Source organism: Dendrobium catenatum, unplaced genomic scaffold (assembly GCF_001605985.2).
Source record: "Dendrobium catenatum unplaced genomic scaffold, ASM160598v2 fragScaff_scaffold_29, whole genome shotgun sequence".
Lineage (NCBI taxonomy): Eukaryota > Viridiplantae > Streptophyta > Magnoliopsida > Asparagales > Orchidaceae > Dendrobium > Dendrobium catenatum.
The window spans coordinates 148,607-163,423 of NW_021318491.1; the positions used below are offsets into that span (position 1 = coordinate 148,607).

The 14,817-nt window shown below is 36.7% G+C and overlaps 1 protein-coding gene across 1 annotated transcript; it reads left to right on the forward strand.

The window, feature by feature from the left end:
* The first annotated feature begins 3,478 nt into the window (after positions 1 to 3,478).
* On the forward strand, positions 3,479 to 11,267 carry LOC110092594 (uncharacterized protein YnbD). The gene is made up of 2 exons (XM_028693004.1): positions 3,479 to 4,096; positions 10,866 to 11,267. Exons 1-2 carry the CDS (start codon positions 3,559 to 3,561, stop codon positions 11,093 to 11,095), a joined length of 768 nt encoding a protein of 255 aa, XP_028548837.1. The 5' UTR covers positions 3,479 to 3,558; the 3' UTR covers positions 11,096 to 11,267.
* The last annotated feature ends 3,550 nt before the right edge of the window (positions 11,268 to 14,817 follow it).

Below are 14,817 nucleotides of genomic sequence, written 5' to 3' on the forward strand. Positions count from 1 at the left end.
ATTCCATGATGTTAATAAGCCAATGCATAATCTTATTATTTTTAGATTATCATGTTCTAAATTTTAGATCGTCTTTTTGAGGAAGAATGACATCACCATTGAGATAATTACCATTGCATTTTTCTCTTATGAACATCATAGCTAATTGGTCCTCCAAAATTTTACTCGTTCACTTTGTGCACTATGAGCAATTTATTTGATGAGAAGCTTTTATGACTGCCAGTATTGCCATGAATGAATAGTTAATGGATGGAGGTGACATCAGAGGGGAAGGTTTTTTTTTGGAGGCCAATCATTTTTTAATTATAGCTATTGTTAAAAGAGAACAATCTAATCAGATTGGTGGGACATGAAGATGGCAAGGGGCATGCTGTTCAAGATCAAAAAACTTTTTGTGAGAATGTCATCATTGAGAAGTGAGCAAGTTAGACGTGAGTTTGGCAAGCTTTGAAAAGTGTTCGACAAGCTGTATTTGAGACTTGTTTGGCTAAGTGGAATTTGTTCTACAAGCAGCTCTTGGTGAGGTTAGTTTAGCGAGCTATATTCAAGACAAGTTCGGTGAGAAGAGTTCTCAACTAGCTTTGGAATTACTTCGGCGAGCTGGGATGCAAGCAAACTTATGATGTTTTTGAGGCGAGCTCGTAATTCTTAATGCTAACTCTTGCGGAATTGAAGTAAGCTTGGTGAGGCTTGGGCAAACCATTACAACAAGTGATTTAGGGAATGCAAATCACTCTCTAATTCTATAATTTTTATCCCGTCAGGTTACTTGATGTAGCTCTACGTCAGGTAGCCAATAATATACTGCCACGTGCTCTTACTCTTTACCGCGCGGCCCGACGACCCGACTCGGACCGAATCCGGGATTACTATGTTCGCGTATTGCTAGGTATTACTCGGTATTGCTTGGCAATAACGAGAAATACCGCTCTGTGAAAATCAATACCAAGCAATACCGAGTAATAACTAAAAGAACTCGGTATTGCTCTTCAAAGAATGGTATTTTTTATTTTTGTCGAGCAAAATCGACCAATACCTAGTAATACCGAGCAATAAGCAAACTCCCGGGTCCGTTCCGGGTCGGGTTGTCAGTCCGCGCGGTAAAGAGTAAGAGCACGTGGCGACAGATTATTGGCTACCTGATGTAGAGCTACATCAGGTAACCTGACGGAATAAAAATTCCTAATTCTATGTTAAAAGTAGAGACAAGAAATATTGGAGAAGAATTTATTTGCTTGCCTTGAATCGTAGAAGATTTACATATTTATAGGCCATAAATAATAACAAGTACTATTCCTGAAGTTAAGGACAAACTAGAATAGAATTAATGGGAGTCAAATAATTGAATAAGTATTGATGGATTGTTGGGGTGGTTGACCATCCTGCAGTTGATTTAATTAGAGTATAGGATTTATTGAAGAGGATCCGACTTTGCATGATGGGGCTTTCCCTATAGAATTTCCATGGGCGAGTACACTATATCATTATGCTTTGGATACTTGGGAATGGTTTTTGTAATAGAACAATGCTTTACCGCTCAAATTAATCTACGCTTAAAATAGTCTTCTTGCATGGAAAGCTGATAGGTATATAAAGCCCACTTTTTGATATAGCCACATATGATTTGGACACCAGAATCATGAAAATATCATTTTTAAAATCTGTGAGCATCCTTAAATTGTTACTTAGGTCTCAAACTAATGCTAAGTTTGTATTGCAAAATAATTTCAGAAACATCGCAATCCATGAGTTTTATGTATGTTAGCACCTATGATGCACCGACATGGACACGGCGACACAGACACGACACGACACGGACACGGCAACTTTTAAAAATATAGGACACGGGTGCAGCGTGGACATGACATAATAATTTTTTAATATGATATATAGAAATTAATGTGACATTATAGTAAAAATGACAAGCAATCAACTGCGACGTAGTAATCTTAGGACATTTTTATTCCATGGCCATAAATTTTAAGTATATGTGCCTTCACCCTAGAATAAGATCCTTTGTAGGTGCCACCACAATAATTGCATTTGAATGACACATTCCCTCCTTCAAATGTTTTTTCTAACTTTGTAAAATGAATTTGTAATGGCTTATCATTTTCTATAGATGGCTCTTTTGAACCTTCACCTAATCCACTCCTGCCAGCAGCAGAGCTCATTTTGCTAACAAACCAATCATACATATGAATACATCAAATTAAATTGATATGAAGTGAAATTGAAATATCCCAATAATAAGACAACATGAATACAACAATATACCGGTCTGCCGGGGGTCCAAGGGGGCGCTGCCCCCTGACGGGGTTCGACCTGCCCGATCAGGTTACGGGGTTTCCAGGGGCAGCGCCCCCGGAACAAAATTTTATTGTAAGAGTAATTTGGAAGTTCTGCTTGTTTTTAAAGTTCATAAGTTATTTGTATGGGAAGCGGTACCAAGCATGTACCTAGCGGTACCGAGCATGTACCTAGCGGTATCAAGCATATATTGAGTAGTACCAAGCATGTACTGAGCGGTACCGAGCATGTACCTAGCGATACCGAGCATGTACCTAGCGATACCTCATTTAATTACCGGACATGCGTGTCCGATTTTAATTTTAATTTTTTAAATTGCGACACTCCAATGCCGTGTCGGACATGTGTCTATGCCGTGTCCTGTGTCCGACACTACATACCCTCTTTAAGTGGAGTGTTGGTGCATCATAGGTTAGCACAAGCAAGCCAGCTTGTCTTCAGTTTGGCTAAACAACCACCATTTTCTTTATTTTATACTTATATTTTATGATTATTGTTTGGTTTTACATTGAAATCTCTATTTGAAATATCGGCTAAAACTTTGTATTTTCTGTTAAAAGAAGTTGACATGAAATATTATCTAACGTTCATATGTTTAATGCGTGAAGCACAAAACTTGCATATTTACAGTGATACTTGCCAAATTTAGAAGAGCACAACAAAACTCGAACCTTTTCGCTTTCATTAAACTCTCAATGTGTTGGTGGTGACACACACAAACATATGAAGTTGCTAATGCATTTTTTGGGCAGGATGTTAGATATATAAATAATGAAGATTTGAGCAGTATATTTGTTATTTTAATCCCAAAAAATGATATCTTGAAGAAAGGTTTTTTGGGAAGGCTCATCTTAATTTCTATCTTAAATTTGAAAAAACTTGCTCAACAAGCACAACGAAGGTCAGAGCTAGAATTAATGTGAAAGGAACAAGGAGTAAGTGAAAACCAACATGGTTTTAAGTTGGTTAAAAGGATTTCCCTTAATTTAACTAGAATTAGCACCTTGAGTGCTCTTTAACGGCCATGAATGGACAAATTTACAAAGCAGATCCTTAATATTGGGAAAGGTTGCGGTTGTTGCCCCTGCCATTATTGGTGATTATATGGTTCACAGTTTTACTTGGGTACTTTTATACTTAACTTTGTGGAAATATGTTTTTTATTCCATATTTGTGCAACTAATAAACAAGTTAATAATTCTCAGGTTTCTATGAGAGGAAAACGGAATTTATTACTTTGAGGGACTGATGGGGATATCAAAGCTGATTGGGCTCATGGCATCTGCCTTGTTCTTGCTGTTCCTTTTCTTCAAACGCCTTCAGCTGCCATTTCTTTATATACCGATCCTATACTCTTCATTAATTTCATTTTTAGTTTCTATAGCTTCACACCCATATGTGAACCTCCCTCTGCTTCTGGGAAAAAGCTCAGATGGGACATTCCCACTTTGGACAACACTTTTATTTGGGCCTTTCCTATTTTTCATACGTATTTTTGTTTTCTTGAGGAGGAGGATGATTGGGGAACCATTGTTTACTGAAATTTCTGAGGGTTTATTTGTTGGAGGTTGGCCTTCTTCCTTGGAACATTTACCACCAGGTAACCCAGCTGTTATTGATTGCACCTGTGAGTTACCAAGATCATCTGCTCTTTGGCATAATGCTTATATATGCATTGCAACATGGGATACTAGAGCCCCTGAACCATTCCAAATTGAATCTGCTGTTCAATGGGCATTCAAGAAGAGGGCTCTAAAGAAGCCTGTGTACATACACTGTGCCTATGGTGAGCACACTTTTCTATTGAAAGAAATTTTATTGTTCCCATTTTGATAATTGTGTTATTTTCTCCAGTAGAGTTGATGTAGAACGAAAACGAATTTTGCTAGGGACAACTGATTTCACCAAGAACCTGAGATGAATTCTCAGAATTTTCCTTCAAGAAATCTGAAGTATTTCAGATTTTCTCACAGAAATCAGAAAAGAGGTCCAGCCGTCAGTGTTGGAGAAAGAAAAGGAAGAGGAGCTTCAGCCTATATTCCAGCAAGGCTAGGCCGTGAGAGAGAGAGGCGAGAGGCTTCTTTGATGTTGCTATAGCAAAAAGAATCCAGCTGAAACTGCTGGACAGCAGTTAGATCTTCCAAACAGCAATTAAGAGGCTTACGATAGCTGGGTTTGCATGGGCAACGGCTGCATTAATTATTGGCTGAGAAACGTGGACAGTTTTTTTTTTCTATGAGGAAATCAAATAAGGGGAGGCGGTAAGCTGGGAGGAGGTGACGGGATTTAATGGGGCTGAGGTGGAGGTTAATTAATTCCTAATTCCTTCCCATAGGATTAGGGAATAAATTAAGGATTAAAGTCAAGAGGAATTCGGCCAAGAGAGGTGTGGCTTCAATTTTGTTTCCAACGGGTGGGGAAGTGGTTTAGGAAACAAATCCTGTAGGATGAGATTCAATACTTTCCTAAAATAGCTTTCTAATTTAGGAAACTATTTGAAATTCAAAATTCGAATTTCATAGGATGAAAATAATTTCCTAAATTATTTGAACTCTTTAGGCAAGCATTAAGAGGTGACATGGACTCCTCATTCATGGAGACAAACAAGAGTGGCCGGCGGTGGAGGAGCTAATGGGGGAAAGTGATCGGCGGCCGAGAGGGTGGGATCGGGTGAAGGTGGCCGGCGGCAATGGGGAAATTTTGTGGAGCTTGGTATGGAGGAAGAAGATGAAAATGACTACGAAAAGATAATAACGAAAGAAAGAAAATAAAATGAAAATCGCGAGCCTCGGACTCTTCCGAAAACTGACGGGTGGTTCGTTTGCCCTTCTCCAAGGGACGTCACGTCACGAGCCCGGACCCATCCTGCGGCTGGTGAAACTCTCGATTTCTCTCATAGAAATTTCACTCTCGTTCTCTCTCAAGAAGAACACAAGTGTGGAACACACAATTTTTTTTTCATATCAAATTAACCATCATATTACAATAGCTAAAGGCCCTATATATAGGCCACAACATGAGAAAATAAAAAATTACAAAATTGTCCCTTGGGCCACAACACTCAAATAAATTAACCTAGGGGTAAAATATGAAATAACATAAAATAGAAACTAAAATGCAGAAAATAATTCATAAATGACAACTTAAATTAGAGCCGTCGATTTACGACGCCTCCTATGATAGATGCGCCAGATCTTCGTGCCGATGTCCGCATCAAGAGTAGTGCCAATAATGACTCCATGTATGGAATTTTTATCCTGCACCCAACCCTGTCCTCTGTTACAAGCATGTATTGGTCTTATTTTATACCTTGTTCCTTTTTCAGCTCTGTCACTCTCTTAAATGGACTGTTCTACTCACAAAATTTCTTTTTTTCTTTGCATATTTTCTGATAGAAGAGCTGTCCTGTTCCAATGGAATGAATGTAGTTGTCATAGTAAATTTTATTGGACATAAAATACCTGCCCAATTGTTATTTTTATGAATCTGAGTTTATTAATTACAATCATTTTTTGTTTGATTTGTCTTACATTTCAATTGTTTCTACTCTACAAATTAATTGGAAACTCTGCAAATTAATTGGGAGGGAAGGAAGAAATATCCACCTTGTAATTTATCGTAAGAAGTGACATATACGGTTAATTGAAACACGTTGATACATGATCGTTTGTTAGATAGGCAGATAATTTTGTAAATAACCGATGGAGTTTGGGAAAGAAACTTTAAGGTACTCTATAGAGCTTATTTGAGTTGCTCATTAACCTATTAGGAACATGAACAATGTTTGAGAATTTTTAAGAATTTTTTGTCAGCTGGTGCTTTTAATTCACTTCCTATATTAGCATAAAGGTTTAAACTGTTTTCAGATGCAGGGTGCATTTAAAGTTTGAAGTTGGTATACCTTTGATTGATTTAGAGATGATGAATGTTTATCTGAAATTGTTAGTTTGTTTTCTCAGTTATCTACTTCTTGATGTAGAACTAAATGCATAGGCAAATGTATTAACTTTGAAATTACACGCTTTGTGACGGAGCAATAGCAATTATTCAAGTTCCTACGGATTAAACAATAGATTGAAAACAATAAAGCAATTATTAGGCCTAGGCAATTTATTACAAGGTAAAATTTGTAGCACAAAATAATCAAAGTAAATCCAACTTTGCTTAACGTGGAGTTTTCAAAAGAAATCTCTTGATTAACAATAAGACTAGTTACTATTAAGACCCCTCACACATACTCATCATAGCGGCTTAGCGGAGAAGCTTTCATAACTTTTAATGATGCCATGATCGAGGAGAGGTTAGAAGGAGGAAGGGTCGGAAGAGAGTTCGCCTTTGTCAAGTTACTAATCTTGATGTGGAACTCCAAGCTCTTGAACTAGTGCTCCAATGTTCATTTGTGGTTTGCCTTGGAATCAACACTCCTTGTCGTCGTTGAAGGGTTGCAATGCTCGAGGAGTTTGAATGTAGTTGTTCAAGGGAGGATGATCTCCTTCTTCATCCTTAGGTGAAATATCAAGCATAAGAGAAAAATTATATAGAGAAGGCAGTGGGGCTAAGTGGGCGGCCCAAGCTAGGAGGGAAAAGGGGAAATTGATTCAGATTTTGTGTGTTGATTGAGGGAGGGAAATCAACTCAAAATAATGAAATTTAATTCCAGCTTTAAAGGGTGGAATTGATTGGGAAATTTGAATTTGAATTTCCCAAAAATAAAGAAGGAAGGGGAATGGGGCGGCCCAATTAGGTGGGGAATTGATGGATTGATTGGGGAGCTTTAATGGACTTCATAATTAGCTAAGAGAGAGAGACCACAGGATTTAATGAAGATTTGAGGGAATTAAGGGGCTTAAATGAGTTGCCAATCTAAGCCAATTTAAATTAAGAAAAATAATTTAATACAATTATCTCTCTAATTTAAATGGCCTTGATTGTAAGAACTTTTGTTACTTTCCTAAAATAACTCTTCTTATTTAAAAAAGGAATTTCAAATTCAAATTTGAATTAATTGACCTTCCAAATTTACAATGAGATAATTTAGGAAAGTAGTGAATGCTTGGATTAATTTGGATCTAAGGGGAGGGTTGATGGGGCTGGCAGCCTAGGGAAAGGGGGGTGGGGCCGGCGGTTGGATGGCGGTCGGCCTAGGGCTTGGGGAGGAGTTCGGCCAAGGGAGGAACGGGAAAGGTGGGGGGGGGCGTAGGCTAGGGTTTGGGTGGGGAATTTCAGCCAAGGGAAAAAGAAAGGAGGATGGGGCGGCAGCTAGGAGAAAGAAGGGGAAGAAGTTGTGGAGGAGATGGACCACGAGCCCGAGCGCTTCCTGCGGTTGATGGGTAATACGTTCCCCTCACATAGGGACTTCAACTCTTACAAGAAATCTCAAGCTCTCAAATAGAAAGTACAGAATTTTCTTCTCATAATGATCATCATCCTCCAAAGAGGAGAAGGGACTATAAATAGCCAAAATATAATAACAACTTTAAAGATGAAAGTGCCCCTGGGGTCACATGAACCTACATCCTCAAGTGAGGGTAAAAACGAAAAAATGCATAAATAAATCAAATACAAATAATAACTCAAAAATAAAGTGGTCCAATCATTGCCGCAGATCTTCGTCTTCTTCTCTAATAAACTTTCCACGGTCGGATGTCCTCATCACTTCTTTTTCTAATTTATGTTACATCTACCACAGTTATTTAAGAAGTGATTCCTTGATAATTTGCCTTTAGAAGGCCTGAAAGTATGCATCTTCCTTGACTTCCAAGATCAATTTATCTCTAATTACATTTTTTAAAGGACGGTAGATGTTGTACTCTTTTCTTCCCAGACTACAATCAGGTGCTTCACCTTAATGATAATTTTTCCTTTACTAAAACTATATGATACTACTTGTGAAATATTTTAAGTGTTATCATAATGTTTAAACGTGAGTTTTTCACTTTTTTGGCCGCCATTGCTACCCTGATCTTTTTTGGACTCAAATATTTGAATCTCGATTCTAAAAACCAGCAAAATAGCCCCCTTTTGATTAAAATTCAGCTACTGATTTTTTTTAATTAATTTTTTTATTATGAGAATTTGGTCGTGATTCAGATGATGTAGTAATGTTTTGAGATGTGTAGGTGGAGGAATTTCACTGGTTATGAGAGTTATAATATTCATAATTTTGTGAGAAATGATCTTTTAATATTAGAAGATAGATCTAGGATTGATGGTTCGTCGCGAGGCTATTATCGTATCTTTGGGATTTTGTCCTTAGGATAATCCTCCTACGCTTTTAAGTGAATAAGATTTTAAGTTAATTTAGTAGAGTTTCTTCTTTGTATAAAAAAATGAGGGTACAAAAGAGAGCCCTCTTCCCTTTGAGGGTAAGGATGAGAGTTATTAGTCGTTTACCCTCTTGGGAAAGTAGTTATTTAGAGTTGTGAGATTTATAGGCAGGTTAGTACTTTTATAGAATGATGAATGGAAGAGACGTTTTATCGCTAAGATTCTTCTTGATGGAATTATGTTAAGTGACAATATTTTCTTTTGAATTCAAATATACAACAACAATATCAAGAATGAGTGAACAATTCAAAAAATCAGCATCAAGATAATAAAATATTTAAAGTCTATAATAGAAGAGGAATGAACAATTTTGTATTCAAAGATAGAAATCAACAATATCAAGAATGGATAAACAATTCAAAAAATCAACATAAAGATAAGAACATATTTAAAGTCTATCATAGAAGAAGAATGAATCAAATATTTCAAAGATTGAGAGCACCACAACAACTTGCTGTCTATAACAACTTGTGATTCAATTTATTTTAGCATTAAACAGGTCTCACCCATTTTAGTTTTTTTATTTTACTTATATTGAACTAGCTAGTCTAACCCTTTGTTAAACCCAAAACAAGTTTATGTAAACACTAAATAGGCCCCATATGCTATAATTGAATTTAGGAAATAAGATTTCTATTATGTCCATTCTCTAATCTTGCTTCTTTCTCTTCTTCCTGGAGGAGTCTATAACTACACAAAAGGTTCCATCCCCTTGTTGATGTAGATCAGGAAACTTAACAAATTACATGAAAAAACCTTTGATTGAAGGGTATTTTTATCATACAATTAATCAGAGGGTTGATAACTGAGACACCTTATTTTTGAGATTTTTGTTGAACCCTTGTGAAGGTGAGATGGTACAACGGGCCTACAATACCTTTGAGCTTTAAGTTCCATGTGTCCAATGATCGGTATCAGGTTGTAGGATGGCCCTTGGATTAATGTCGAGTGTAATTTAAGCTGGATCTTCAAATTTTATTTCATGCCTCAAATCTTGTGGTTGATTTTATGGATATGATGGAAATTCTTCATCTATCTTGATGCAATCTCATGGTCGTGATCTGAATTTTATCAGATAGGTCTAATGGTCAATACTGTCAGTATGAATTTTCTAGCTGCTTTTATGTAGCCCTTGTATATTAGAAAATTTCTCCATGGATTCTCTCTTTTGCTCATTTTGTTGGTTACTTGCTAAAATTATATTCTTGTATGAAAATTTTAATCATTAATATTTCTCTTATTTGCCATACAAAGAAGTATAGGATCTAATTGAGTTGGCCAGGACCCATTCTTATCATTGAAATTTGTTAACTTAACAGGGCTTGTGAGTCTCATCACTCGTAATTATGATTTTCTAGCAATATTTTTCATGAAAAAACTCCTGTAGTAATGCCAGTGACATTGGGTTTTCTTTCTATATTTGAATCCCAAGTGTGAATTGAGTACAGAATTCAGCCTTTCAGCTACTTGCGATTTAAAGGGCTGTCTGGTTGCAATATTTAACCATTTAGGCTAAATCATAGCTAATAGTATTTTTCTCCCATTTTAAGCTAAATCCCAAATTTAGAACTTCCAGAGGAATCAGGATTTAAGAGATCCATACCCTACTATATGCTGCTTCTTATCCTTCATTAAAATTTTAAATTTTGAAAATATCTCTCAAATAATATATTAGGATTTAATCATATTTAATATCTACCTTGCCAAACTTCTTTTAGATTAATGCCTCCAAAGTTCACTAAATCTGGATTTATGATATTTAATAAGGTTTTGTTTGAGATAATTTTCTTACTTCTTTCTAGTATACAAATTTCTAGAACTAAGAAGTTTTGTACACCCCACCGGGGCTTAGCTGGGTTGATGGGTGAGCATGGTTGGGAACCCTCCAGCCCATGTTCGAATTCCCTCTCATGCGGTGCAATCCCTTAAGTGAAGAGAAAATAACTGCGGGTCCTGCACCTGTGGGGCTGGTTGTTGGTAGGCTCGCCGAGGGATTTGTTACGCCACTAGGCGCCTCTTAAGCGGGATGGCAACGGGTAGATACCCCCGTTCCAAAAAAAGAATTGTATTCGAAAAACTGTTTTAGAAAACAGTAAGAAAGCTGCTCCAAACGAATCCAAAATCTTACTTGAATTAAATTCTACTTATAGTCAAACAACCCCTTATATATTATTTTCTATTTTTCTATTGATGCCATAAAATTTGACACAAGTTAATATGTGCTACAGGTCATGGTAGAAGTGTCTGTGTGATGTGTGCTCTTCTAGTGACTTTAGGCCTAGCTGAAGATTGGAAAAAAGCTGAAAATATGATAAAGGAAAAGCGTCCTTCCATCAATTTGAATGATCTTCACCGCAGAAACTTGGAAGAATGGTCGAAGAATCGCATTACACCCAAGAGAGTTGCAGAAACTGCTCTTAGTTCTTTGTTCCTATCCAACACATCTGCGAAAAAGTGATTGCAGAAAATGGAAATATGTTTTAATATGGTTTGAAAATCATAAATTGGAAGTTTTGTGATTTGCTTTTTGTTTGATATAAATTCTTGACTGTTTTTCTAAGCATTATTTGGGTGCTTGAAGTGATAATTGTAACTTTTTTTCTTCTTTTCTTGTTAGCCATCTTGAGATATTTGAATTTTTTGCAACATGTTACATGTTTTAATCTTTCAATGTTTAAGCTATAATCGGAGCCCGCAAATCGAAAAATTATTTTGTGCGGACGTCAGATGCAACTCTACGTCCTGATGCTGCAGTACCGAGCTGTACTGAGCCGCTGTACAGTAAAAAAGTGACGTGGTACATTTTTATTGGTCTCTGAACGTGGTTCGGTGTTCGCATAAAATAATTTTTCCTGCAAATCAATCCAATCAAGTTTATAATAATTTGGAACATTCTATAACATTAATATCCTTTGCTTGTAACACAGCATTCTATAGCATAAAAATTATATAAGGATATTTTGATAGGGATAAGATTCAAGATTGTTAGATTTATTTTGAGATTAGTGCAATACAAATTCATTTGTATGCAACTCTAATCTTAAAGCAAATCTAATTATGTTGGAGTCTATCTTGATATATTTTCTATTAGGATATCTTGATGTGTTTCTTTTTCCTTCCATTATTTCTGTATGTTGGAACTTGTAGGATAATTTAGACTTGAAATTGGCCTCTATGCATATTGTTTAGCTCTATTTTGCCTATTATGTTTTCCATTAATGCTACTAACCTATATAATATAATGATTGAAAAAAAAATTATATAAGAATATTATGATATAATTTGCATTAGAATTGACTTGAATGCTTTTAGATTTGCGCTAAGATTATTGCTTATATACGATATCATGAATTGTATTAATTCCAGCGTAAATTCGAAGGCATTCAAACAAACATTATGATATTCTTACGTGTTTTTTTGTATTTAATATTTGAACCTATTCTAAAAAAAATGTAAAAGGATGATAGTTTTGTTAATAATCAATATTGAAGTATTATGTATAAAATTTTACAAAAATAACTTTCATCTAGTTTATTTTTTAATATATTATAGCAGGATTTACATGTATATCATAAAATTTTTATGTTTTTATATCGAATATTTAAAATTTGATTTAATGTTTTAGTTATATTAAGATATGTATTTGAAAATGTATATTTTTCTTTAGAAATATTAATAATAGTGATATTTTTTATGTGATTTAATTATTTGAGTGTCATATAAATAAATATTACAATTTATGTATTAGATATAAATATGTAAAAGTTTGTGGTATGTTTGTAAAAATTGTAACTCCATGTCAAAATATGTTAAACAAAATGTATGTTAGTACTTTAGGGAAAGTTGTAGGTAGGGGTGTCAATTCGGTTTAGTGGGTCGGGTTTAGGCCGAACCTGGAATTGACCCGATACTATTCGGGTCAACTCGAACCCTACCCATTTTTAAAAACGGGTCAGGTTTCTGGACCCAAACCCGACCCGATTCGGGTCCGGGTCAACCCGACCCGACACGAATGACCCGAAGTTGACCTATAATTGCTAATTTTCGGGTCAAAATCGGGTCAATATTCGATTTTCGGGTCAAAATTGGGTAAAAAATGGGTCAATCTCGAGTTTCCAGGTCAAATAGGAGTTTTCGTGTCAATTTTTGGTCAATTTTGGATTGCTGGGTCAACCCGAACTCGACCCGATTTTTAAAAATGGATTGATTTGTTGAACTCGAACCCGACCCATTTCGGGTCCGGTTTGACCCTAACCCAGATTTTTCCGGGTCGGGTTCGGGTCGTGTTTCGGGTTGTGTCAAAATTTGACACCCCAAGTTGTAGGTTTTTTATATATAGATTAGATATAGAATTTTTTTAAGTTAATGAATGCAAAAGTTAACTTGAGGGAGATATTTGATGTAATTAAAAAAGTCAAAGGAGTTTATCATATTTAACTGAACATTATATGAGACAAAATATTATTCTTCCATAAAAAAAAGATTGGAAATTGATTAAAACTTCAATTTTTATTATTTTTTTACTGCTTTCTAAAGCAACTTCATAATACAAAAAATTATTAGAAAATTTTGTACTAAAAAGCAACTTTAGAAATCAATAATAAAACTGTCTCAAACGAAGCATAAGTCCAAGATGAATATATCACATTTGAACAAAGCAAAAGTAGGCGAGGGGTCTCTCCTTGGAGGGTGGAGCATTGGATTCCAATCCATTGAGTATAAGAACATGAAAAAAATTAGAAAAATGGTTTTCAAGAAAAGCCAACTAAACATGAGCTCTTGAATAATAAATGTTGCGTCTTGGAGTATTCGCGACGGTAGAGAAAATATATAGTTTAACGTCTTAGCATTATACGAAGATTCAGCACAGAATCAGATAAGAGAGAGGGTGTAGCATTCATAAGAGACACCATAGTTTTTACGTGGAAACCCCTGAAAAAGGGGGAAAAACCACGGGGCCTGGCCCAGTTTGAATGAATACACTAGTATTTGCAGTCGATTACAAATGAGGCCCTTCCTTGGAGAAGGTCTTGGCTTGATGGTACAAATGTACATCATATAGAGCGCATTACATAGTGGGAGTTATGATAATATACATGTTTGTTTAGTTGAAAAGGCCATAGTTGGCACGAGACGGGGGTCCAAAAGACCGTAGTTGGTAGGAGATTGGGGTCAGGAAGACCATTGTCTGGCAATGTAGGTCGGAAGAACCGTAGTAGGCGACAGAAGTCATGAGGACCGTAGTCGGCAGGAGATCGAGGTCTAAATAAAGACCGTTGTCTGGTGATGAAGGTCAGAAGGACTGTAGTCGGCAGGAGATAGGAGTCTGGAAGACTGTCGTTGGCAGGAGACCGGGGTCTGACAGACCGTTGTATGGTGATGGAGGTTGAAGTGAGCATAGTAGGCGACAGAGGTCGGGAGGACCGAAGTTGGCAGGAGATAGGAGTCTGAAAGATTGTAGTTTGCAGGAGACTAGAGTCTGAAAGACCGTTGTATGGTGATGGAGGTCGGAGTGACCATAGTAGGTGACGGAGGTCGGGAGGACTGTAGTTGGAAGGAGATAGGAGTTAGAAAGACTGTAGAAGAAAGATGGTACTTCGGTGGAACTCCAATTATAAGGTGATGGCCTGGTGGAGCTCGGGGCCTCAAGTGACAGTCCGGCGGAAGTACGAGCTTTAGGTAGTGGCCTGGTGGAGCATAGAGTCGTGGAGCATAGAGTCTCAAGTGGTGGTACAATGGAAGTCCGGGACTCAGGTAGTGGTCCAGTTTGTCACGACCCAACCCGACCGGGACGGATCCCGCTCGCATCGACTCACGACACAGCCTTTGAAAATCCAGGATCGGATTTTGGAATTTGCTTCCGACTTTCTTCTAGAGATTAAATAGACAGAAAAACACAGAGCTACTATAAACATCCAAATACAGCGCAGTTCATCTATCTTTTCTTTTCTCAAAATAATCATATACAGATATAGTGCATGGCTTACAAATAGAAAGAACAAAATAGAACATATAAGCCATGACTGTACAAAAATCAAAAGTATCAAGTACCTAATCACAGATCAGACTCTGGACCGCTAATCCACGACTTCCTTCCCTTTCCCAGAACCTGAAAACCACGTAGAAAACAAGGATGAGCTAACAGCTCAGCAAGACATCAATCACCAATCAAAATCATCA

Coding starts and splice junctions, on each gene's coding strand:
- LOC110092594 (XM_028693004.1), top strand. CDS start 3,559: ATGGGGATATCAAAGCTGATTGGGCTCATGGCATCTGCCTTGTTCTTG. Junction 4,097..10,865: donor GTACATACACTGTGCCTATG/GTGAGCACACTT, acceptor TATGTGCTACAG/GTCATGGTAGAAGTGTCTGT.